This window comes from Euleptes europaea, chromosome 8 (assembly GCF_029931775.1).
Source record: "Euleptes europaea isolate rEulEur1 chromosome 8, rEulEur1.hap1, whole genome shotgun sequence".
Lineage (NCBI taxonomy): Eukaryota > Metazoa > Chordata > Lepidosauria > Squamata > Sphaerodactylidae > Euleptes > Euleptes europaea.
The window spans coordinates 47192476-47220069 of record NC_079319.1 but is presented as its reverse complement, the minus strand read 5'-3'; the positions used below and the strand labels follow the sequence as shown (position 1 = coordinate 47220069).

General features: G+C 41.3%; 1 protein-coding gene across 3 annotated transcripts in view; it reads left to right on the top strand.

The window, feature by feature from the left end:
• The window catches only part of ASXL3 (ASXL transcriptional regulator 3), a 134575-nt gene that overhangs the window by 70828 nt on the left and 36153 nt on the right, over window positions 1-27594 (top strand). For all 3 annotated transcript variants that reach the window (XM_056854671.1, XM_056854672.1, XM_056854673.1), the window contains 3 exons: window positions 6574-6682; window positions 7825-7936; window positions 20241-20362. In XM_056854671.1, the coding sequence (XP_056710649.1) occupies window positions 6574-6682; window positions 7825-7936; window positions 20241-20362 (343 nt within the window). The remainder of the gene's footprint in view (window positions 1-6573; window positions 6683-7824; window positions 7937-20240; window positions 20363-27594) is intronic.

The following is a 27594-nucleotide window of genomic DNA, read 5'->3' as shown; positions in this document are numbered from 1 at the left end:
CACTCCTCCACATGAGCGGCGGACTCTAATCTGGTGAACCAGGTTTGTTTCCCCACTCCTCCACATAAGCAGCAGACTCTAATCTGGAGGACCGGGTTTGATTCCCCACTCCTCCACATGAAGCCTGCTGGGTGACCTTGGGCTAGTCACAGTTCTTTCTGAACTCTTATCAGCCTCACCTACCTCACAAGGTGTCTGTTGTGGGGAGAGGAAGGGAAGGCGATTGTAAGCTAGTTTGAGACTCCTTAAAAGTAGAGAAAATACGGGTATAAAAACCAACTCTTCTTAATCAGGCTAACATAAACAGTCTTCTATATCGTGGAACTGTTAAATATTTTAAATATTCAGGAAATGCTCTTGGATATGACAAACCTAAATAATAAGAGGAACAAACTCTATGTACTCTATCATGAGAGCACAGGAAATCCAGTCAATTCAAATGGCTCAAAACCAACATTAGAGCAGCTTCCATCCCCAATGACCTCAGGTCCCCGATCTGAATTCCCAAAAAGGGGCATCTCTGACAACACCATGGGCAACCTTGCTGCCAAGCTGTGCCAGTTTGTCCTCACCTGCAACTACTTTAGATTTGGTAAGGATTTATTTATTCAGACCAGTGGCATAGCCATGGGCACCCGCATGGCACCACAATATGATAACATATTCTTGGCTCACCTGGAACAGTGTTTCCTCAGCTCCCATCCACAGCACTCAAAAACCAGTGGGAAAACATTTTAATCTTCCAGGACATTCCATTGCTGATTTAAGAGTGTCAATCCTCAAACAGAGAACCTTCAAAGGGAGATTACAACTCAAGATTGCTGAACTTTAGTTCATTTACAAGTTCAGAACAATGAACTTGAGTTCATTTACAAGTTCAGAACAATGGACACCCCCCCCCCGGGCTGAATAGGGACCTAGGATTCTTATCTCACTACAGATGCTAATTTTCTGCCCCCAAGCATTTCCCCTCTGCTCTAATCAAGCTGAATACAGTGTGCATTGTACCTCTGCATCCTGAGTTCCTTCTTTGCAACACCCTGTTGTGAGCAGTCCTGAATCAGCATGGGAGGATGCGCCATAATCTGAGGATGACTTGCCCTGAGACCCACACTGGCAGACACTCCTTGTAAGGTAGCCCCCTGTGAAGCAGAACACCTCCCAGAAAAGACCCTTCACTAGTACAACCACCTGCTCCTGAGCCAGAAGAGCCCTCAAGACTGGAGGCATCAGTATGGGTAGACCCACCACAGCACCCCCCCCCACCCAGGACCTCAGGAAAAGAGAAGGCGATGAGCCAGGCCAGAAGCCTTGAGCAGGTGCAGGAGTGCATTTCTGGCAGCTCAAAGCCGCTCTTCCCTTGTAGAAGCACAGGACTACAGTGATGAGTCTTTACAGCATCCAAGCTTTGTTGGTCCTCAGGAGGAGGAAGGATGTTTCAGCTATGATCACTGATCCTAATGACTGGACCCAGCTGCAACTGGAAGGGAAACTGGCTACTTGTGCTTAGACCAAGGTCAGTGTGGGATCAATGTGTCTGCATGCTAGTGGACAATTCTGCCTTGGAACTTTGCCTCTGAATCCGAAAACCTGTTGCCTGACCTTGGACTGGAACTCTGCTTATTAGATTCTCTTCTGACTGTACTGTCTACTCATGAGTGGGAATTTTTAGCCTGACCTTGGACTGTGTTCTGGACTTTGTACTCTGGGATAGACCACTCTGCCTATCTGTTGCCAGGGCTGTGGGTTGAAGTGGTGGACTCAGACCTGCCTCTGCCTCGTAAGTGGGACACACTCCTCCCGCCTTCTGACTGAAATATAAGGACCCAGAGATCTCCATTCCAACTTGTATCTGATGAAGGTAGCTTTGACTCTTGAAAGCTTACACCCTGAAAATCTTGTTAGTCTCTAAGATGTTGCTGGACTTGACTCTAACTATGCTGTATACTGTTCAGCATAGTAAAACATAGCACGTGAATGAGGTTATGCTTCTCAAATTCATCTGGATGGTTCCCCAAATCCATTTAATCCCATAATTCCTAAACCAGAGATAGTTTATTAGTTGTTCTTAATAATCAAATAGATGTATTTAGCTAATCAAATGGGCAGTCCAAAGTTGAGGCAGGTACAGTAGATCATAGATATGTAAAGGCTTGCCTTACCTCAGAATTTCTTTCCTTACAGGCAGTGATAGAAATATTAGGGAATGTTTATGCTGCCTCTCCAGAATCCTGCTCAAGGCAGTTTACAAGTAAAAACACTACCATTAAAATCAGTATAAAAATAAGATGTGTGTGTGTGTAAAGTGCAGTCAAGTCGCAGCCAACTCATGGCAACCCCTTATGGGGTTTTCAGGGCAAGAGACTAACAGAGGTGGTTTGCCAGTGCCTTCCTCTGTATAACAACCCTGCACTTCCTTGGTGGTCTCCCATCCAAATACTAATCAGGGCTGACCCTGCTTAGCTTCTGAGATCTGACGAGATCAGGCTAGCCTGGGTCATTCAGGTAAGGGCAAAAATAAGATGTGTGTGTAAAGTGCCGTCAAGTCGCAGCCGACTTATGGCGACCCCTTTTTGGGGTTTTCATGGCAAGAGACTAACAGAGGTGGTTTGCCAGTGCCTTCCTCTGCACAGCAAATCTGGTATTCCTTGGTGGTCTCCCACCCAAATACTAACCAGGGCTGACCCTGCTTAGCTTCTGAGATCTGAGGAGATCAGGCTAGCCTGGGCCATCCAGGTCAGGGCAAAAATAAGCTGTTAAAAATAAGGGGCATAAAAACAGGAAAAAGTTCCTTAAAGCAAAACTCAGATCAGAAGCAGTACATAAAACAGTTGAAAATATAAAATCCCTTGGCTGAAAGTCTGGATAGAAAGAAATGCTTAGGTCTAGTGCCAAAAGACAGTATGGTAGGCACCAGGTGAGGTGCCACCACTGAAAATGCCCTGTCTCTTCTGTCTTTCTAATTGCCACCTACCTCACCTCTGAAGATGAGAGCCCAGAGAACAGGACTTGGGAGGCAGTTTTTAACTGGCAGGCTGGACAGTATGGAAGAGACAGTCCTTCAGATATCCTGTTCCAAGCTGTTAAGGTCTTAAAAGTAAGAACCAGCTCTTTGAATTGTTCCTAGAAATAGATAATATTTGATGGGCAAAATTAATTGGAGCTAAGTGTTAAGTGCCATCAAGTTACTTCCAACTCATGGCAACCCTATAAATGAATGAACTCCGAAACATCCTGTCGTTAACAGCCTTGCTCATGTCTTGCAGACTGAGGGCCATGGCTTCCTTTTTTGAGTCAATCCATCCCATGTTGGGTCTTCCTCTTTTCCTGCTGCCTTCAACTTTTCCTAGCATTACTGTCTTTTCCAGTGACTCTTGTCTTCTCATAATGTGACCAAAGTATGATAGCCTCAGTTAAGTCATTTTAGCTTTTAGGGAGAGTTCAGTCATAATTTGATCTCGAATCCACTTGGTGTGTGGGTGTTTTTTTTTTATGGTGTCTGTAAAACTCTCCTCCAGCACCATGGTTCAAAGGAATCAGCTGTCTTCCTGTCAGCTTTCTTCATTGTCTTACAATGTCTATGACTTGTACAGAAGCTGAAAGATCCTGGCTACAAATTTATTATAAGCCTGAATAAACTGGCAAGATTCCCTGTTTATGAAAACAAGCCACTGAAGGATGCTTATGGTATTGTCTTTCATACTGTTGCTGGGGATCTTTGGATTTTTGTTACGTATGCTTTTACACAACTTCTGAAAGGCTACTTTTAGTTGTTTCGGTCAGATCAATTTTTCCTGCCATTTCCCACTTCTATTAATAACTTATCCCATGTATCCCAGGAAACACTGAAGTTTTATCCAGACAAACTTGAGTGTATGTTGCTAAAGGTTTTACAAGTTTTCCTTTCCATTCACAGTTCTATCATACTGGTTTCCCATTTTTGCTGCCCCAGGAACAAAGTGAATTGAGGCACATGTTTCATTATTTTGCTTGACCTGTACATATCACTTCAGTTATAAATGTTCATTGTAATCCAATAACGGGAGGGGGCACCATTCCAGTTTTATATCCCAATTCTGGCTTCAGCAGCCATTTGCCACAGCTGTTGATTTTGACAAACTGCTTTTTAAAGTCAGGTGAGGGCCTCTGTGTGGAAAAGCAGCTTGATGATTTGAATGGAAAGGGGACAGCATTATTGAAGCAAAAGAACTGTGAAGAGTGAAAGTGGGTGCATTGTGGTCTTGTGGATCATGGTAATTGTGTGCATAGAGCTTCTGGATGGATCTTCAGAAGAAGCCAAAATAATTGAGTGGAAACAAAAATCTTTAAGAGTACTGTGGTGATAAAATTGTACATTTTATTTCATTTCAGTTGCATTCTGAAAGTGTTATGTTAATGTTCAAGAATCCGACTTCGTTCCTACTAACTCCACTGGACAAATTATAACTAGAGAATATCTGTGTTGGTCAGCTTAATGTTACATGTAATTGCATGCTGGATATTAATTCTATAAAGAACATTTCTAGAGAAGGCTGCATGTGCTAACTCCATCTTCATAACCACTGAACAACGACAAGGCATTTTAACAGTTATTGTTTGATTAACTAAACTGCATTTATAATCTACTTTGATAACCATGCTAATGGTTTATTGGAAGTCAGAAATTCTCTTAAGCTTTTTAAAAGGCAAATTTCTGCATGGATTAAGGTGTCTCATTTATTATTTTATATGAGGAGTGCTATGGTCTGTAATGGAGACTGAGTGTGATTATAAAGAAAACTAAATGTACAGCTGAGATGTGCGTTATGAAAGGCAATAAAAAGAAATGGTAATAATAAGTGTAAGAAACATATGCATGGAGGAGACTTCCTGGCTCAGATCTCCACTAATCCATGAAGCTGGAGGGTGAGAGATTCAAAACAGATAAAAGGAAGTATTTTTTCACACAACGCGTAGTTAAATTGTGGAACTCCCTGCCCCAGGATGTGGTGATGGCTGCCAACTTGGAAGGCTTTAAGAGGGGAGTGGACAAGTTCATGGAGGAGAGGGGTATTCATGGCTACTAGTAAAAATGGATTCTAGTCATGATGCACACCTATTCTCTCCAGGATCAGAGGAGCATGCCTAATTATATCAGGTGCTTTGGAACACAGGCAGGATAATGCTGCTGCAGTTGTCTTGCTTGTGGGCTTCCTAGAGGCACCTGGTTGGCCACTGTGTGAACAGACTGCTGGACTTGATGGACCTTGGTCTGATCCAGCATGGCCTTTTTTATGCTCTTATGTTCTCAGAGTTTGAGACAGTTGTAATTGTTCAGCCTAACTTACCTCACGGGGTTGTTGTGATACTAAAATTGATATTCCATGTATGCCACACTGAGTTCTTTTCAAGAAAGGCCAAGGACATGGTATAGTTTGATAGGTAAGTGAACAAGCTTTGGGTCACAATAAATATCCATTAGAATGGCTTCCATGGCATATAATAGCAAGGTAGTTTGCGTGCTTTCTGAACTACATTTTATTAACAAATAGATTTAACTTTGTAGAAGCAGTAAGTATGAAACTCAAAAAATATGAAGTCATTCAGTGTTGTTTCATAAACTCGCTCATTTTTGCGCATAATTTATACAGTGTTATTGCTTATCTAGGTGAAACAGTTTTAATTCTGATGATCATCTGACTAAGATATTCACATTATTAATCTGTAAGAATGATTCAGAATAAGTAAATGACCTGTGGAAGAAACTCCTGTTTACTGAATGAAAATATTTTGATTTAGCTATATTCATTATCTGTCAATATCAGCATTGCTTAATTAGAGCCTATGGGAAAACAAAAAGTTGTAAGATGGTGCCACTGTTTAATGCCATCATTAATTAAACAGGAGTGACTACAGTAATGATGGACAAAGATGGAGGGCTGCAATACAATCTCTCTCCTTCCACTAAATTATCTAACAATTTATCTCTTTATCTGAGTGTGTGGGTGGTGGGGTGGTGGTATGTGTCCAGACCGACCCAAATCCACTGTACAATGCTACATTTTAAATCTCGAATTCTGTTAACTTTCTGCCATTTTTATGACTACAAAATGTTTTTATGACTACAAAATGATGCTCATATTTATTCGTAGCTAACCCTTACAATTTTTGGCATGTTTTTCCTGGGTCTTTATTATTCTTTTGTTGCTTTTTCATCCTATGGGATGCAGCTGCCCTTGAACTTAGTACTGTTTTGATCATTCATGTGCAACAGCCACATTGTCTGTAACATTCTAAAAATGAGGCTTCATGGTGTTATTTGCAAAGTAATTTCACATAAATGTTTGGACTGTGGTTCTTTTAAAATGTAGAGTTGTTTACTGTGTGAAAATTGCATAATTATAATTTGCGGACTTTTTGCCTGAAGCCGAAGGGACAGATGCATATGATTAAGTTTCAACCAGCCTGTTATTGTAATGTTTGTGTTTTTTTTAAAGAAGCACAAGTTTTAAAAAATTAAAAAGGAGGGAAGAGTGTTACAAGAAACCCTCAATTTCAGTCTGCTTTATTTTGTTTTTCATTTATATTTTTCAGCGGAACTTCTCCATTGGCTTGTCTGAATGCAATGCTTCACACTAACACTCGTGTAGGTGATGGGACATTCTTCAAAATCCCTGGCAAGGCAGGACTCTATGCGCTCAAAGTAAGTTAGATTTTTACAAGTGTAAGTATAGAAAGTTCTGAAGAGAGTTTATGTAAACCTTTACGAAACATAAAGATAAACAAATTAGATAGGAAGCTTGAATGAGGAAATGATCTGAAAATCTTTGTTAACTGTGTTTAGATTTACAGTGAACATAAACATTGAATTTTTGTTACGCCAAAACTCTACCTATTCCTGACCTTAGGGTTTGTTGTTTTAAAGTGCTTTACTAGATGAAAATGGTATCTTTTTAGAGCTAATAGAGTGCTGTGATTTTAAAGCAGCAACCTCAAGAGGATTGCTGATGTTTTGAGATGTGTTGTGTTAGTGCATAGCATTTAACCAAAGAATATTTGTGAAAGTTGTATATGAAGGGCTTTTGTGATACATATTACAATCCAAAGTTTTGTAAGGAATTGAAACGATAGAGCCACTGTTCAAAGATTGACATGCTGTGATAGATGAATAGAATTCCTTTTTGAGACCCTTAATCATATGCCGTTACATGATAACTGGTGTGTGAAAGAGTGAAGTGAGACAAGGACCCAAAAAACGGGTAACATGTTTTATGGAGCAGATTTGCTTCCCAATTTTAATTTAAAATTGTAAATTCTGTAACTCATAGTAATGTGTATAGAGATGAACCAATCACCGCGAAATAGATGGTGCTTTTCTTGAAAACTAAAAATATGGTCTCTCTCGTTACCAGCTAATAAATTTCAGAGGCAGCTTTTTTATTTATTTGCCAAGAATAATTGATGAGATGTTAGTATGTTTAGTGTTTTTGAAAAAAAAACTATCTTGAATCTAAATATCCACAATGCTGTGAACTTCGGTGTTGTGGGGATTAGAATCTAGGAAAAGAGGACTAGAAAAAGAAGAACATGAAAGGATAGGGGCACTTTTTGTTATAGCCATTACGTTCAGCTATGTAGCTGAAATTTCTACAGAAGTTTGGTTCTGCATGCAGACACGTGAAATGAGCTGCCTTTCTAGAGGAGTATGTATTCTGAGTTGGCAGAACAGCACCTTCTGATTTCTCAGATGGTCAGGAAGTGCATTTTAATTCTTTCCCTAGCTAATTAGTTTTTGAAAAGCAGCAAGATTTCTTTCTTCTTTATCTTCTTTTTTGCTGTACACAGAAGGAAGACTCTGCATGCCCAGCGGATGGAACATTGGATTTAGGTTGTGAATCCGAGTTGGATGGCACTGAAATGGCTGAAACAAACAATAGCACTGGAGAAGAAAATGGAGGTAGCTGTTTTAATTTTAGTCCTACTGGATCTGTTACATTCTGTGTTATATTCCGTGACAATTACATATGACTGTTGCACTTGTCATATTAGAAAGCTGAATAGAATGATGCGTGAGTAAGTTGATAATGTCTAAGATGTGTAAAAAAATTGATTCAGTCCTTGACTAATTTTATTAAAGGATTTAAAAATAATGAGATACTAAACAGTGATTTTGGGCTTCTCTCTTCATCTCCATTAGTCAAATATTCTGTCTGGAACCTAGAGGGAAAGGGACTTTGCTATGATGTTCACTATTCTAGATAAGATAGCTGTAGTAAAGGTAGGCAGTTCAAAATAACACATTCTTAAATGCAAAATTTGTACAGAAGGAAATCAGTGAACCCAGTCTAGATCGATGCGAGTTTTAACGTTGCCTTCAATGGTATATGGATCATATTTCTAAACCTTTTAATTTTGATATGCAGATAGTATTTATCCACCCAAACTAGCCAAAGTTCATTGTGCTACATAATTTTAAGTAGTTAAAATGCCAGCAATCCACATGTCTGTAATAAATCAAAATACTTAATTATAATAAAAGCTCAATAGAGTTTGGCTGGTGTTTGTAGCAGGTCACACTTTCTGCTTGCCAATGACTGACCACCATGGAAAATAGACATTATGTTCACTGTGATGCCATTGTTCATTGCACATACTTCCAAGACTTGTATGCAACTCCAGTTTGGGGAATTCCTGGAGATTTGAGGTAATGCCTGGAGAGTGCAGAATTTAGGGAAGGAAGGGATCTCAGCAGGGATGTGATAACATTCTTGGACTTTTGTTTTTCCTAGACTCTATGGTATACAATAGAGTTTGCTCTGCAAAGTTGCTATTGCCTGCCGAGGAACTGATCTCTGTAGCCTGGAGATCAATTATAATTCCAGGAGAACTCAAGGCCCCACTTTGAGGTTGGTAAACCTTCTAAGACCTAATGCAGTTGTAAGGACAACCCCCCCCCAACTCTAAGTAGTTCCTGCTACACTGAGCCTCTACAGATTGATGTACTTCTCTAAGGCTTGGCTCAATTTCTCTCCTCCCCCATGTCATAGAGTCGTAGGAAACCCTCCCCCTCTATTAGAAGTTACAGATTTCTTGGCATACACACACACAAACACACCCATATGTATGTACACACACACATACTGCTGGTGATAGCATTTGTGAAGTCTTGGTTATAATTCCTTGGGGGGGATTCTTTTTTCTAATAGAGTGCAATCTATCTAGGCTCATTTTATAACAAAAATTGGTGGAAATTTCTTTGTTTGCAGCATTTATTGCTTATTGTATCCAACATGCAGATTCTGGGGGAAATCATGCTGGCTATATTATTGATGACAACATTTTGGATTGCAAAATGGATAAATGACTTCTGTACTAGTTTGTACTGTTTCAGTTTGCATGATGGATAAGAAAAGGTCTCTGACTTACAGGTGGCCCCCATTTGCGCCCCACATCTTTGGCCGGTGCTTCCTGGTGCTCACGAGGCTTGTGTCAAAGTGCTGCTTCGTCCAGCTGCCCAAGGGCAGCGGGGAGGTCCTGGGGTGGGCTGAGCAGGCGTACCTGAAGTGGCTAATTTTCACTCAGGTCCACCTGCTCTAGTTAAGCCCACCCCAGGCCCGGGCCATGTTCTCGGCAGCAGCTTTCCTACGCAACCCACCTTTATTTAGGTTGCATGTTTTTTTTTTTCTGGATTATCTTCTGTATGGTTAAGTTTTATATTTATTTATATTTTAGATCTATATTCTGCCTCTTCCCACTACAGCAGGACTCGGGGTGGGTAACAACAAGACAAATATACATTTTAAAAAGAAACAATTAAAATAGATTAAAATCCATAAAATACAAATAATAAGATGGTGCCCTAAGCTCCCAGCAGAGCTGACTACCAAGAATAATAGACCCTGTGCAAACTAAGTGGGAAGGGAGACCGAGGGGAGCATATAGAGGAGGGGTCTCTGCTATTTATTGCTCTTGTCACAACTGCTGGATTTCCTTAATTCACTATTGGCAGAACTCATTAGGTGGTTTTGGCACTGGGATGGATCTTTTCGGGGGAAGACTGGGCCTGCGTGCCCATCATCCCGAGTGTAGGCCCCATTAAGGGGCCCTTGGGGGCATGGGTTAAGGAGGCATGCCCAGCTCGGGGGCTGCTGGTCTCGCCTTGCCCCCAGGTGGCAGGGGGATCATGCAATGGCTTGCACCCAGGTCTTCCCATATCACTGCCATCCCAGGTTCTCCCCTCAGCAGACGGGCTGAGGGGTGGGGGTTATGAAATCGGGTGGCAGGTGGGCCGTTCAGTGCTTTGGATCCATTCCACTATGCCAAGGCAAACCATCGCAGCAGTAGCCAATAAAAAGAATTGTAACCTGTTATACCCACACATGGTGTGGTCTCATTTTTCTGCCTGACACCCATTTCCCCTTAATTGCTGGGCTGCTATTGTTTCTCATGCTCATGTTTTTCTGCATTTGTATACTAGTATTTATAACTCGTACAAAATGATAAGTACCAAATATACATATTATGAGTATAAAATATAAAAGGAAATAACAATTAAATGTTAACTGGGTATGAACGTGTATCAAAATACTCTTAAATAAAACTATTAGAAGATGTAGAAAAATCATTAATTATATATTACCTCAGATGAAACCAATTTGCATTCAGTTTCCTCATATTCTTACATTTTTGATAAGCTATTAATTCTACTCTCAACTCAGAAGATCCCTGGTCTTAATTAACTGTTCCTGCTTTGTAGGAGAAGTCTGTGATTTCCAGTGTCATGCAAATACTGATCGGGCTGCTGTATTCACATTCAGCGTTAATTGTTGGTATTTTGTAGGTATTTTAACACATACTTTAAATAGAAAATATCTGGTTCTGGGGCATATTTGTATTCAGTACTTCAGAAATTATAGTAGCTGCCATTCTTCAGAAGTTATTAGCTCTACATATCATTGTGTCCAGTAAAAATTGGCTCTAGGTTTATGACAAAATCTGTAACAGACTAGACTTTATTTTTTTATAAATCTAGGCAATGTTCCATAGAGTAAGAAGCCACTGAAGGTGGTGCTTAGGGAGGAGGTATCAGAGTGACACCCTTTGGTGTGTGGGGTGCCACAGGATGCAGTCCTCTCACCTATGTTGTTTAACATCTTTATGCGCCCCCTTGCCCAGCTTGTCAGGAATTTCGAGCTGGGTTGTCACCAGTACATGGTGACACCCAGCTCTATCTGTTAATGGGCGGCCGTCCAGACTCCGCCCTGTACACACTGGCCAGGTGCCTGGATGCCGTGTCAGGAATGTTTGAGGAAAAGCCGGCTGAAACTGAATCCAATGAATCCAATGAATCCTTTGGCTCTGTCGGGGCGGCTTGGGGATGGAGTGCTGGCTCCAGGCTCTTGATGCCGTGCCATTAACACCTGTGCCCACTGTCAAGAGTCTGGGTGTAATCCTTGATGCCTCCTTATCAATGGAGGCTCAGGTCACAGATGTGGTCAAGGTGGCCTTTGTCCATCTCTGCCATGCCCCGCAACTGGTGCCTTATCTCTCCTTCCCTGACCTAACCATGGTGATCCATGCAATAGTCACCTCTAGGCTGGATTACTGTAACTTGCTCTACGTAGGGCTGCCCTTGGGTCAGAAGCTCCAATTGGTGCAAAATGCTGCAGCAAGGCTCCTTACAGGGACCTTGCTGTGGGAGCAAATTCAACCAGTGCTTCGCCAGCTGCACTGGCTCCAGCTAGAATACGGGATCATGTTTAAGGTTCTGGTCTTGACCTTTAAAGCCTTACACGGTCTGGGACTCTTGTGCCTTCGGGACTGGCTCTCCTGGTATACCCCCCCATAGAACACCATATTCTGCTAATTCCAATCTACTGGTGGTCTCTGGCCCTAGGAGAGTGCGGTTGTCCTTGACAAGGGCCAGGGCTTTTTCAGTCCTGGCTCCTGCTTGATGGAATTCCCTCACTAATAACATCAGCGCCCTGCGGGACCTCAAATAGTTCCATTGGGCCTGCAAGACAGAGTTATTCCACCAGGCCTATGGTTGAGGGCAGCTGCAGGTTGTCATCTATCGCTGGCCTCTTTCTTTACACAGTATTTGGTTAACTAATTAAATTAGATGGCTTTAAAAAGGATTAGACACATTCATATAGGAAAGGTCTATCAGCGGTTATTATCCGTGACAGATAAAAGGGAACCTCCATGTTCAGAGGCAGTTAGAGTTGCCAGCTCTGGATTGGGAAATACCTGGAGATTTGGGGGGTAGAGCCTGGGGAAGGCAGTGTTTGGGGAGGGAAGGGACCTCATTAGGGTATAATGCCGTAGAGTCTACCCTTCAAAGCAGGCATTTTCTCCAGGGGAACTAATCTTGGTTATCTGGAGATCAATTGTAATAGCAGGAGATCTCCAGGCCCCACCTGGAGGTTGGCAACCCTAAAGGGACTGTACCTTTGGATGCTAATTACTATGGAAGGCAACAAGGGGCGGGTTTGTTCTTGTAGGCTTTTGGAAGGCATCTGGTTAGCCATTGTAGAATCAGGATGTTGGGCTGCAGGACTATTGGTCTAACCCAGCAGTTCCCAGACTTTTTGAGTAATGGAAAACTTTTCAGGAGAGAAATTCGTCACGGAGCACTAATTTTCACCTAGCGCCTATATACTAAACTAAATGACAGTAGTATATTTCTTTCCAATCTCTTCATGGAGCACCAAGTGCTTTGTGGAGCACAGTTTGGGAACCACTGGTCTAACCTATGAGAGCTTGTCTTATTTGTTAAACTTCTGAGTAATTCCCAGTATTATAAATGATGGTATATAATTCTACCAACAACTGCTGATATACACTTTCTCATGTTAGTATGTGCCCAAGGGACAACATTAGCATTGCCTTCGTGCCCAGCAGCCCTCCATCCTCTGCCTTCAAAATTATTGAACCATTAAACATCTTCTGAGTTGAAAGTGTGTTTATGGGTTTTCCTCTCAAACTAAGTGATGGTTTAAATAAACTCTGCAGTAATTTGCCAATTTGTAAAACCCGCTGTTCTTTTTTCTTCTACTAAGTATTTTCTGCAGCTTTGGTTTCTTTGAAATGTTAGCATGTCATCCTAAAGATATATCCATATTATTTTCCCCAAAGGGGCATTTGAATGTTGTTAATTATAATGTTTAGTAGCTGCACAAAATAGCTACATAATTTATTTAAATTCTTTGTTGGTCCCAGGTGCGTAAATCTGTGTTACAGTTTAACTCTCTGATTATTGTGTGTCCCCCTTTTTTTGAAAGAGCCAAACTGACTGGCTGGTAAACACACACACACACACACAAACACCATCTGTTCTGATTTTCTAAGTTACATCGAAGATATCAGAGTGATTGAGGTATTTCCTTGATATATGTGTGTTGCCAGCGCATGACTGCTTATGTCAAGACATGTATAGATCTCTGCCATCTATCTATCAGATATTTATATGTGCATTTCTGTTCCTAAGGGTGTGTTTCATAAAATCCAGTAACTCAGGAATTATTGAGTACATGTTTTCTGCTTGAGAAAGGAAACAGGTGTTAGTGTATAAAAGCAATATTAAATTGATATTTGTTAATTTGTTAAATTTTTATTTTTAAACCAATTTTCTCCTGTACAACAATTACTACAATAACAAAGGAAAATGCCTTTTTAAATCTTCTTATTTAAAACCAGTCCTGCTAGTTTGATGTGACAAACAAGTATACTATAGTATGTTTATTTTTAGAGGAGGAAAGGAAAGGGAGAGGTCAAAACTTGTTCTATATGTCATACAATATTTGCATTTTAATTTGATACTAATGCATCAATTTTACTCCTATGGTTTATATATATATATATATATATATATATATATATATATATATATATATATATATACACACACACACACACACACACACGCAGACTTTTTTAAGCATGTGAAATAAGCTTGGTTGAGTTTATATAACAGAGAAAGATTACAACATTTTTTGCTTTCGTACATTCCTGTGTATTTTTAATTGTAGTTTCTTTTTTTTAACCTATAAATCTTACAGCAGTGGTCCCCAGAGTGGGGGGACTGCCCCCTAGGAGGTGGTGGGATTACCTAGGAGGGTGCTAAAAGGCAATGGGGTGTCAGGGGGGCGTTGGAGGTGGGCCACATCAACCGTATTGTTCAGTTATTTTCAGTTGACCAGGTTATGGCACCATGCTGGCAAATGGCACACCAAGTTTTTACCTCTGAATAGTGCTGAAATTTAGTGGAAACTATCAGAATTTTTAGTAAATACACCCCCAGAGCTCTTCAGACCAGCACACTGCGTTTTGAGAAACAGTTGTCACCACATGTGTTTTTGCCCCTTTATCATTTTTTAAAGTTTTTGCTGGTAAGTCCTGAGAGATGATGCCTCTCAGCAACAATTCAGTGCAAAGATGCATAGATGAAATGGCTGAAAATGTGGAAGATATATTGTGCAGCATACCAAGGACAACAGCATTTGCATTATGGCTGGATGAGTCAACTTAGCCAGGCAATGAATCTTTGCTTCTCGCTTATGTGTGCTTTATGAAAACTGAAAGTTTAGCTCAAGAGTTGTTATTTGTGAGGCAACTGAGAACAGATACTAAAGGGGAGAACTGTTGAGCAGTTCTTCAAAAATAAGGAGATTCTGCTTACTAACATGCTTGCTTGTGCAACTAATGGAGCACCATCAATGACTGGCCTGTACCATGGGTGTGTTACTTGAAAAAAGCAGTGCCAAATGTCTTAACTATTCACTGTGTCATTCATCGCCAACATCTGGTTGCAAAAAACCTGTCATCGCCTGCACAAGTCATTACACACTGTCATTACTACAGTGAATAAAATTAAAACATATACTCCCAGTGATCAACTATTCTGGGAGCTCCATATTGAGAATGATGAAGATTTTTAACATTTGCTACTTCATACTGAAGTTCGTTGGCTATCAAAAGGCAACTGTGTGAGATGCTTTTACAACCTTTTTGGCACTGTTGTGGAGTTTTTTTGAAGACACTAATGCTTTGCTTAGTGATGAACTCAAAGAGATCAGGCATGACATTGCTTATTTATCAGAACTGTTTGCAGAGTTCAATGAAACGAGTTTGCAGCTGCAAGGAAATGAGGTCAATCTTATTAAGGCCAAATCTGTCATCTCTGTTTATTTCAAAGTTAACTCTATTCAAAGCAATATAGGCTGTTGCGAACTATACCAATTTCCGAACCTGCCTGATCTAGAAAAGAAAGGTTGGATGCAGGATGATGATCTGCAAGTTTTTTATTACCATTTGGATATGCTGCATGAAGTTATGTCTGAATGATTTGAGGATCTTCTTTTGATGGAAATTCCAGATTGAGTGATTAGTCCATTTTCAGATGCTGAGGAAGTAGGGGTAGTAGAGGAAGAACTAATTGAGCTACAAAATGACATTGAGCTGAAGCCAAAGTGTGAAATCGTACCAAGAGTTTTGGTTACAGAAGGAAATTTCTGATCACTATCTGACACTAAGGACAGCGGTTAAGAAGCTCCTTGTTACATTTCCAGCATATTTGGTGGGCGGAACATGGTTTTAGTGTGATCATCCAGCTTCTCTGCAAACAAATAAATGGACTCCAGATTACTAATGGGATGATTTAAGACTCCTGTTTAGTGACTTTAAAACAGTCATTGGGGAACTGGTATCACTTCATCAAGCCCATCCTGTCGCATTAAGGATTTACCGAACAGTGAAGTAGTTACTAAATGAGGTATCTAGGATTCTTGCTAAATGACTATCAGACTTTGAAAAGCCGGTGTCACTGGATCAAGTTTATCAATTTTGTTGAACAAATTAAAAAGGTTTAATTGGATTTTGAATAAATACAATTAATTGCTACCGTTTTGAATGTTATTGTTATTATCTTCCTTAGTGGGTTGTGCAAACTGCTATTCTGAATTATGATTTTTATAGGGAAGGAGGGGCATTTGGGATGAACCCAAGGGGACGGTGGCCCGAAAAAGTTTGGGAACCTCTTTCTTTCAGCCACACATTGGCTTCTTCCACTGTAAAATATTATTAATAGAAATATCACATGAAATAGTATACACACACGAGAAAGTTATTTAAAATATTTATTAAGTATTCTTTTTTCTTCCAGGTATTTAGTATATTATTATTTCTCTTTGTTCAGGCAACAAATCAACTAGCATGGAATTCTTGGTGGTGCAGTGGTGAATACTACTGCATATAACATACTTTTCTTTCTCAAAGAAGAGGACAAATGGGCAGGGTGATCCAACCTCTTGCACAGACAACAGGTGTGATCCCAGCCTCTCCCCCCTGCATTCACTGAACACGTGAAAAAGTCTGTTGAGCAGCTCTTGCAGAGGGTTTTTCACAGCTAGTTTTTGATTCAGCTCAGTTTCTTAACTGCATTAGATTTCCCCCTCCTTTACAGACAGGATCATTTGGCAGGTGTTGCTGTCCCATTTCTTTTTCGAGTTTCCCCCCTGGTTTTTCCTGACCACCTTAAAAGTGGTTTTAAAAAAATGGGGAAAACTTGAAGAAAAACAGGGAGTGCAATGGCCAGCAAACATTACTGTCTGTAAGGGAGGGGAAAACCCAGTGCAATTAAGAAGTCAAGCTGCATCAAAAACTCAGCATGGAAAAGCCCATAGGTAGAGCTTTATGTGTCTCAGGGAATTTTGTCTTACAAGTGCAAATTTTGGATATTTTTAAAGTGAAGGATGTTCAAAGAATTCATTCTATCTTGCTTTATCAAGCACCAAAAAAAGAATTCACCTGTTAAAGCATGTGATTGAAGCCCATCCATGGGTGACCATGTACAGATGTAACTGGGCTACTGCTCTAAAACTATTTTTAAAAATGATTCGGTTGCACCATTGGGCTGCATCAAGATGCGGAGAACTATAATGGGTGTGTCAAGATATTCTTAACAGTTTTGGGGTGACTTCACAGCTTCGGTCTGCCTTTCTCCTAAGAAATTACTTGCTGACCTAAGAAACGGGGGACCACGGTAACTGGTCCCAGATAATGGTTACATGTGTTGTGTTTTTCTGATGATAGCTGCTTTTACTGCATAGGAAATACGTGAAGTCATTCTATGCATTTCAGAGAATACTGAGTACCCATATCATGGAAATAGCTTCTGTAAGGTCATGAGAGCTGTTGTTGGTCATCGTGTTCAAATCATTATTGCAGATGCCTTGTAGTTTGCAAAATAAATAAGTCATAGCATTTTGTTTGTTCTTTTTATTCTTGCTGTTTGGAATGTAACTCTTGCTGTTCTTGCAGTCATCCAAAACAGCACTATGACAATTCAAAGCAAATTAAAGTGAATTTTATAAAGTGCAATAATGAAAAAATATATACACAAAAATATGTACAAAATAGAAGTACAACAAGATACAAAAAAATGCAATCCAATAAATATATTATTCTTCAAGGGATATCCAAATTAATCCTAGGAATAGTAAGATTAAGCCTTTGTGATACAGGTCGCTGAAGAAGCCATATGCGAATCGTGGTCCCGATCTAAACGACACGTCTGACATCCTTTTCCTGTGGCTCTGCTCCAATATTTGGAATAATCAATAGACTTGGATGCCCCTATGGGTTATATATTTAACTTATTTGTTGCTTGAGGATTTGTGATATCCCTTGAAGAATAATATATTTATTGGATTGCATTTTGTAAATTTTGTATCTTGTTGTACTTCTATTTTGTACATATTTTTGTGTATATATTTTTTCACTATTGCACTTTATAAAATTCACTTTAATTTGCTTTGAATTGTCATAGGGCTGTTTTGGGTTGCTACAATTATCCTCACAGCACTGAGCCTTCTTGTCTTGCGGTTCTTGCAGTCATGGCATGTTCTAAATGCCAAGAAGCCAAATGCATCATGAAGTGGCCTAAAGCCCAGTGGACTTGTTACTCCTTTTGTTTAAAATTATCAGTAGTGAGAATATCACTATAGCAATATTATAGCAATTGACTACCAACTTTTTTGGAGGACATTGATTCATAGGGTCGCCATGAGTCGGAAACGACTTGATGGCACTTAACACACACACACACCAACTTTTTAAAGAAGAAAAAAGGTCTACCAGTGACAGGGTGGGGGGAAATGGCGGGCAGCAGAGGAAATCCATACCTTCCCTTCAGCACTTTCCCAAATCTGCCTTTGGTATCAAAACAGATCTGGGAAAAATCTCAAGGGAACAATGGAAAATCCAGAATGTTGGTGGATGCCAATGCCAAAATTAAATTCACAGAGATTTTTTTTTTCCTGGGGGCGTGCAGGGCACAGGGCAAGAGTTCTCTGCAAAAACAACCCCTTTGGCTCTTCACTGTCTTCAAGGCAGTCACCTGGATCTGCAAATTAGCTTTTTGAAAACACAAGGAAGATCTTAATAACTTTTGGTTTGGCCCTGAGCTGCCTTAAGTGAGCATCTTTCTCTTACAGCCCATTCCTGAGCTTTCACCAGCCAGGGACGGTGGGAAGGAGGCGCGGCTGCGGCGTCTCCGAAGCCATTCTAGGGCCGCCGAAAGCTCAAAGAAATCCTTTACGCCCCATTGAGAATAGCGTGGCTGCGCCTGCTAAAAAGCAGGCGGAGCCTCGCTCTTCTCCCCGATGCCGTATCCAGGGCAAAAGGGGACAGGAGGCTGCCTACAGACAGCCCCACCCCCTGGAACACCCCGGGAATGCCCTCTGGACACTGGAATGCCCCCCTGGTGCGGGCCTTTACGCTGGTGGGATACTGGCGGAAGGCCCCATCCGCGTCCTGGGATGGCACTGCCATGGCAGCACCAGGAGACTGGCGTCCAGGCCTCCCCGCCATCGTTGGGGCCACTTATGGTGGCGTAAGTTGCCTGGACGCTGGTGTGGGGGGCCCCAACACCGGTACAGCCCCTTCCTGGCTTCCTGAGGACTTTCGTCCCCAGAAGTCAGGAATGCGCTGTTAGTGTTGTTTGCCTTTCTGCAGCTGTCGTATCATGATAACAATACTGGCCTCCTTTCAGGTTGGGTGTTTCTCCTATAGTGTATGTGAAGCACACTGAATACTTAAAGCAGTATCAGTAGAAAGGAGCAAGAGTCCAGTAGCACCTTAAAGGCTAACAAAATTTCTGGCAGGGTATGAGCTTTCATGAGCCACAGCTCCCTTCTTCAGATAGCTCATACCCTGCCAGAAATTTTGTCAGTCTTTAAGGTGCTACTGGACTCTTGCTCTTTTCTACTGATATTGACATACCAACATGGCTACCCATCATGATCTTACAGCAATATGTAAATGTTGTTCCTTATTAGATAGCTAGGTACAGGGACACCTGCTTCTGAGACTTGATTCTTTTTCACAATATGTAAAAACTGGGGAAGGCACTGGCAAACCACCCTGTAAACAAAGTCTGCCTAGAAAACATCTGGATGTTACGTCACCCCATGGGTCAGGAATGACCCGGTGCTTGCACAGGGGACCTTTACCTTTATAAAAAATATTTAGTTTTACACTGATTGTCTTTTTTAAAAGAACTTCATTGTTGGGTAGAATTTAGTTTGTGTTTTTTCCCTCTCTAGTTGAGCACTACCACTACCCAGCCAGGTTGCGCAATCTCTTAAAGGTGTTAAATTTTATGGAATTCTGATTCTATTAAATTTTAAAATATTTCAGATTTTGCTTCCTATATTGATAGTTTTCTTTTACATTGCATTCAGTCTAGTTGTTAACCCGATTGTAGAAAGGAGAGTGCATTCTCAAATTATAGTAAAAGACATTTCACAGATGTTTCTTTGTATGTATCAAGGCATTCACTGAATTTAGCCTGTGTTAGCACACAATTGAAAATTTACATCTTGATGAAACTGAGTGTTGTGTGATATCATTGCCAGTGGCCATGCAGATGCTTTTTGTAGATTGAGGCCTGTAATTCTACTAGGAACAGTAAAAGATCAGGCAAATTTTAGGCAGATCTCTGGAGTTTCCCCTGAGGAAGCAGTAGAGCATGCTGTGATTACTTGACAGTTGATTGTTCCTTCTTATTTTCTTGCTCATGTTCTCCATAGTAATCTTGCAGATATTCCACCTTCTCTGCAACGTAACTGCTTTCTTACATTGCAGGTCAGCCCAGAGAATCATCCCTGTTCTGCTAATTCTGTGACATTTTAAGTGAAATTATGTTAATGTTTTCAGAATGAATTTTCTGTATTCTCAGTGCTTTATTTCTGTATTCCTAGTTTGTACAAAGCAAGCACCTGAAGAAGTGTCTTCCATTCGGGACTCAAGCCTTACGAATGCACCAATGCAAAGCAAGCTAGTGTCTTCCTTTCAGCAGCACACCAAAAAGGCACTTAAACAAGTAAGCTAATATTGGTCTGGAAATTATGTGGATTTCTTATGTTGACATATTGTACGTGGGAATGAGTGGACAGATCTTAAGGTCATGTAATTGAACTAGTGCAACTATCTTGATGTCATTTTACCCCTACCTGAGCTGTTAAATACTTGCTCTCTAGCATAAAGGATGCTGCCAAATTTTGCAGCCTCGCTGTCCTGACTTCAAAATCCCCATTTCAGTTTTTATTCTGCCTTATGCAAATTGGGGGGGGGGGAATCAGTATTTTGGGTTCCTTTTGTTTCTTTCTTGTTGAATTTATATGTTAACATGACCAATGGAAATGGGCAGCATGAAAACTTTGCAGTGACGATATACAAAACAACCAAGCCATGAAACTTGTCTTATTTTCACCTCCCAAATCCCAGCTGGGGCAGAACATCTCACTGTGGCTTGGGATGCTAGGATGCAGGTCTCTGATGTAATATGGTACTGTGTAAACCCTGACCACTTTGCCAGGCTAGGGCACAGAGCGTTTCACAAGCTGCAGGGCTGAGGCCAGCTGGCCACCACCACCATGCCACTCTCCCTCGGCCTGAGAGCCAGAGCGGCTAATTTTCCTTGCCTCCTCACTCCCGCGAGTCTGGTTTAAAAAACAGCTTGGCAAGCTGCACATGCCCTGTAGTGATTCTCAAACTCTTGAAAGAGTCATTTCTTTCATAGGAGTTCGGGCATCGTTTTTGGGTTGCCTGGCCTGAGGAAGAGGGTAAAAGGGAAAGGGGGATTAGCTGCTCTAGCTGCTTGGTGGAGATGGGGGAGGGGGTGAGTCAGACATGCTTTTTGATAAATAACAGTGCAGTCCTAAGCAAATTTACACCTTTCTAAACCTGTTGATTTAGAGGGGTATAATTCTTTTTTAAATTCTTTTTTTATTTTTTAATTATTTATTTATTAGCTGCATTTATAGCGTGCCTTTCTCATTAAGACTCAATTCTGCTTAAGCTTGCACGGTTAGTCTCCTGGCTAGCTCAGGAGATTCAGCCTCTGATAATAATCGAACCTTTGAATAATCTGAGCCAGCATCTCTGTTTGAGAATTATCATGTTAGGAGAGCAAATGGTTGAATGGTATTATAGTGGGATCGTAGAGATAAAGTGGCACAGCATAAGGGTATGGTAGGATGCATTAGGCTTGATAACAGCAAGACAAAATGAACAGAATCAACTGAGGGAGAAATCCATAAATGCAATTATGGATACCTTGTTAACATACAAATCCAGGAAGGAACTGCAATACTTGCATTAGGATTAGTACATATGGCAAGGAAATCAATGGAAAGTTGTTTCATTTTAAAAATGATTACAGTTGTCTGAAAATACTATTATTGCAAATCATAACAAAGAGGTTTTTTTTTTCTTCCATGCACACAACATTGAACATTTAAGTTGATGTGTTGTGCTTTGCCCTAAGGATGTTCCCCCTTCCCCCACTCTTTTTCTCTTTTGCTCCAGGTATTCATTACTAGCAGATGTAGGCAGCTGGATTTGATTTAATATGAAACTGTAAATCCTATCTGATAGGTGAATGAACTTTAAGCAGCAATTTTTGTTCAGAAAATTGCTGTTGGGAGTTAGTTCTCCTACTGCATATCCACTCTTCAGACTTTCTATTGCTTTTATGGACATATAATGTGCTTCCATTCTACTACAAATAGCCTACAGTGCCTCTGAATACACAGAGATGTTAAGCAATCGTATGTGACACACCACCTGATATTAACTTACTGGATTTGCTCTGCAATAACAGAAGCTGAACCTTTAACATGTTCTGGGAATAAACTGCATACACTGTAGACCGCCTGGGGCAATATGAACTTGGCTGTATTTTATTTTGGCTTTACCTTTTATTTTATTTTTTTGCTGTGTAGGATTTAAAAAATAATTCAGATAGTGTCAGTAATTTGCACTATTCACATTTAGCTTACTTTTTACAGGGAGGAGCATTGGAAATGGGGGCCAAGGTGATTAAGACTTGTTAGACTTCTCTAATTGTAGCTCCCTTCACAAACAACTATTTATGTAATAGTTGTATTTTCTCAGGATCAGTTTTCCTAGGTTTAATTCCCTGCCCATATGTGAAGCTCACTGATTGGCTTCAGACAGTTGGTCTCCCTCAGATCAGCCTAATTCACAAAATTGCTATAAGGACAGCATAGGATAGCATACAAAGCGATCACCCTGAGCTCCTTTAGAAGGATGTGTGTGAAGTGCTGTCAAGTCGCAGCTGACTTATGGCTACCCCTTATGGGGTTTTCAAGGCAAGAGACTAACAGAGGTGGTCTGCCAGTGCCTTCCTCTGAATAGCTACCCTGGACTTCCTTAGGGGTCTCCCATCCAAATACTAACCAGTGCTGACCCCGCTTAGCTTCCAAGATCTGATGAGACTGGGCTCCACCATGCTGCCTTCCCTTCCTCCTTAGGAAGATAGGTAAAGCTAAAGGTCCCCTGTGCAAGCACCGGGTCATTCCTGACCCATGGGATGACTTCACATCCCGACGTTTATTTGGCAGACTTTGTTTACAGAGTGGTTTGCCAGTGCCTTCCCCAGTCATCTTCCCTTTACCCCCAGTAAGCTATGTACTCATTTTACCGACCTCGGAAGGATGGAAGGCTGAGTCAACCTTGAGCAGGCTACCTGAAACCGACTTCCATCGGGATCGAACTCAGGTCGTGAGCAAAGCTTGGACTGCAGTACTGCAGCTTACCACTCTGCGCCACGGGGCTTTTCCTTAGGAGAAGAGTGGACTGCAAATACGTATATCCATTCTATTTAGTGTGCTGAGCCCACTTGGCACCTGCTCCGTCCAGTCAGCCTGATGGAGTGCCAGAGTGAGCTGTGGCATTGGTTCTTGTAGGTTATCCGGGCTGTGTAACCGTGGTCTTGGAATTTTCTTTCCTGACGTTTCGCCAGCAACTGTGGCAGGCATCTTCAGAGTAGTAACACTGAAGGACAGTGTCTCTCAGTGTCCAGTGTGTAGGAAGATATAGTCAGAAAGGGGTTGGGTTTGAGCTGAGTCATTGTCCTGCAAAACTAATGTGCTAATCATTGTCCTGTAAGTATCAAGATAATGTGCTAATGACGGTGTGGTATGTTAATCTGGAACCATTGCATCCTGAAGTGACCTGTTAATGTGTGAAGTCCAAAGCTAATCTCCATGGCTATTGTTGACTATAGTATTTGTTAGTCTGGAGGTTTTTAGGACCGGAAGCCAAGCCTTATTCATTCTTAAACTCTCTTCTTTTCTGTTAAAGTTGTGCTGATGTTTATGAATTTCAATGGCTTCTCTGTGCAATCTGACAAAATAGTTGGTAGAATTGTCCAGTCTTTCAGTGTCTTGGAATAAGACCCTGTGTCCTGTTTGTGTCAGTCCATGTTCAGCCACTTCTGATTTCTCAGGTTGGCCAAGTCTGCAGTATCTTTCATGTTCTTTTATCCTTGTTTGTATGCTGCGTTTTGTGGTCCCGATGTAAACTTCTCCACAGCTGCAAGGTATACGATATACTCCTGCAGAGGTGAGGGGGTCTCTTTTGTCTTTTGCTGATCGTAGCATTTGTTGTATTTTCTTGGTGGGTTTAAACACTGTTTTTTCAAAAGTTTCTCCATCCTATCAGTGACTCCTTTAATAAATGGCAAGAATACCTTTCCTATGGGAGACTGTTTTTCCTGAGTTTTCTGATTTTTGTTTGGTTTAATGGCCCTTCTGATTTCATTCTTGGAATAGCCGTTTGCTAGCAGTGCGTGATTTAGATGATTAGTTTCTTCCTTGAGAAACTGTGGTTCACAGATCCGTCTTGCACGGTCCATTAATTTTTTGATTATTCCTCTTTTCTGTCGGGGGTGGTGGTTGGAGTTTTTGTGTAAGTAGCGATCTGTGTGAGTTGGTTTCCGGTAGACCTTGTGACCTAACTGAGAGTTTGTTTTACGGATGACAAGGGTATCAAGAAATGGGGGTTTACCCTCAATTTCCTTTTCCATGGTAAACTGAATGTTTGGATGGATATTATTAAGATGGTTTAGAAACCGCTTTCTGACTATCTTCCTACACACTGGACACTGAGAGACACTGTCCTTCAGTGTTACTACTCTGAAGATGCCTGCCACAGTTGCTGGCGAAACGTCAGGAAAGAAAATTCCAAGACCACGGTTACACAGCCCGGATAACGTACAAGAACCAATGAACTCTGACCGTGAAAGCCTTCGACAATATTTTGAGCTGTGGCAGTTCCTGTGTTTTGACTCTTCTAAGAAAGGGGCTGAAACTGAAAGAGTGAAGGTTGATGATGAGAGGAAAAAGAGTGACAGATGCTACAGCAAGCTTCCTTTATACTGGCAGTGGCTCTCTTTATACTTTTTCCCAAGAAGAGAACACAGCAATACCAGCAATGCATAACAGCAGCATGACAGAGGTACAGTAGAGGCAAAGGAAGACTGTGCTGCCAATAGTGAAGCTGTTGGTTGAAGGGGAAAGGAGATGGTGAGGCAACCACCTACCAAGTACATGCAATGACAACGGACAACCTTCTGGACTGAAAATGGCCACAACTTTATTGATTGCAGCAGCCTTGGCACAGTGGAGCAATGAATCCTGGCATTGGCTGACCCGCCTGCCAGCCAATGTACCCCCATGCCTGCCCACCTGCTGGAGGGGGGATTCTATGGGATAGCACAGTGCAAGATTCCACATGGGCACAGGACACTGTGTGGTCTCCCCTGCCACTTGAAAGTGAGGGCGCCTTGACAGCCCCGAGATGGGGATGAATGGGCATGCAGGCTACCTCTCCTCCCCCGCCCCCAAAATGGATCCGGCCCCATGCTGATACCTCTCAACAAAGTTGTGACAGAGAAAGAAAGTAAAAAGCTACAGATTACACAAAAAAACCCTGACGCAACTCCTTGAATTCTGTAACTGGATGGGCAAAGCCATGAGACCAACTGAGCCTGGCAGTGCATCAGGGACCTGTAATAACCCTGCCCAGTGGACCAGAAGGAAAACTTCCTCTGTGACGTCCGGGATCCTGCCCCTGGCCATGCCAGGCTGAACCTAATTGGCCAGTCCAGGAAAGGAGGCCGGGGGACGCCCGTGCAGGCACAGAGGCCTCCCCAGCCATTAATCTGCCATGCCGCCGGCCCCAGAAAACCATCTCTTCACCCCCACAGGCCCGCAGATGGGGCCTAGGTGAGTCTGGGACCCCAAGCCTTCAGAGAAGGTAGAAGCATCTCTAGTCTTTAAAGTAATCATGGTCCCAGGTTCTGTAGTCTCTCCAGGCAGAGGCTCAATGACCTCACTCAGGGCTCAGAAAGCAACTCAAGGGAGACAAGTTTGAAGTGGCGAGAACTAGATTTCAATTTGCTTGACATGGTCCATGAAGAGAGAAACACTCTTCAGTAGGGTGTTTGGCATCTGTGGGCAAGTGCTAGACCAGAGCTGAGTCCCTTGAGGCCAAACAGGAGAGCCAAAAGGGGAGGAATGGGCCCCCACAATAAACAAATAATGGTTCAGTTCCAGGACTTGCTGATGTCTTACTGTAGCCCTGAAACGCTTGAGTAAAACTAATAGAATTTTTTTTTAACTGGGGAGCCCACAAATTCTTTCTCTTACTATAATAAACCTCTCTATCCAATGTTTAATCAAGGGAACAAAATGAAATTCTAGAGCAATCATAATGATTTAAGAATGACCTTCTGGGGATCAGTAGCTGAGTGTCTTCCCTAAAAGCTTTACAGTTGCAAAAACAGAAATTCCTAACTATTATTATTCCACAGTTGTGTTTTGTAAGTATCTTATTTATTATTGGTGGCATTATGGTGCTTCTTGTGCATAGGTCTTTTGTGTTTCACAGAAAACAAAACTGATTTTTGACAGAAAGGAGCCATTGTGGTGCAGTGATTAAGAGCGGCAGACTCTCATCAGGAGAACCATAGTGTGTGCTGCTGGCATTTACTTCCCTGTTGTTTCTCATGCAGATTCATAGTTAAAAATGTTTCCTTGACTGTCACAAAAATTATAAATACACTGGTTTATATCTAAACTACCCTTTCTGCTTGTGCAAGATACTTCTGCTTGTGATACAGGGGGGAGGTCAATTTTTGTCAGTTTCCCTGTTCCACTGCAGCTCTTTGCTTTGGTACTCATGGTGTTTCTGGAATTCTAGTAACCTATGGGAGCTACAATTTCAGCATTCATAGACGACTCCAGTGGAAAGGGTGGGCAGGAGACAAGGTGGACTATTGGTCCAGCAAGGGTCTTCTTATGTTCTTATGGGTATGATTGTGATATCAGAAGGCTTAAAAAGTTGGACCCAAATTTATTGAAACTCTGGAAAGAGAGAGAGAGAGTGAGTACTGGTCCAGTGAAGGAGGTTAGGCATTGTTGACTGATTCAGATCAGTCACTGATGTAATATCTGAATATCTGAACAAGGGCTTCTGTCAGCCAGGAAACCAGAATCAGAAACTTAGGTCTGAAGTGGATTTGAAAGGTATGGTTGTGTTAAACATGGTTTGTAGTGACATATGAATTAATACACCATTGCTCCATCACCAGATGTTGCCAAGAACAAGGAAAATGCGAGAAGACTATAAGCAGTTCTAATCCAAGGCTTTGTCTGTATGTTTGGAAGTTGAATACATGGTTTTTGTTGGCCAGGGGAAGACATAGTTTGGTATGATATCTGCTTGAATCTATGCATTCTCAAAAGGCAAATGAATTTATTATATGTAGACAGGTACAGAACTGAAATCTTAGTAAGATGCCTATAGCAAATGCTGTTCACCCTTTCCTCTTTACCAGAATGTATGGTATCTGACAAGTTTACTGAATGCTGATGCAAGACATACATTGCTTGAAGAGAAACTGGATATTGGTATCATGGTGTTTTGAACCACTTCTTGTTGACACAGGTTTCAGAAAAAAATCTGCTTTTATTCTAAACTTGTCTTACTGTTGAAATAACAAACAGCAGTGCCATTAAAAGCAGTAGGATATAATCTGCTTCTTAGTTAGCTTGTTTGCTTTTGTGCTGTGGTGGAAAGGAGATAATATTTCCCCACAGGACACTTTTCAATTGACCATATTAACAGCGTAATGCTAAAATCGTTTTTGAGAGATAATGTCTGTCCTTTAAAAGCACACACACACACACACACACACAGAACTAGTTGATATATTTTACCTTTCTGGTTTCAGTGATATAAAAG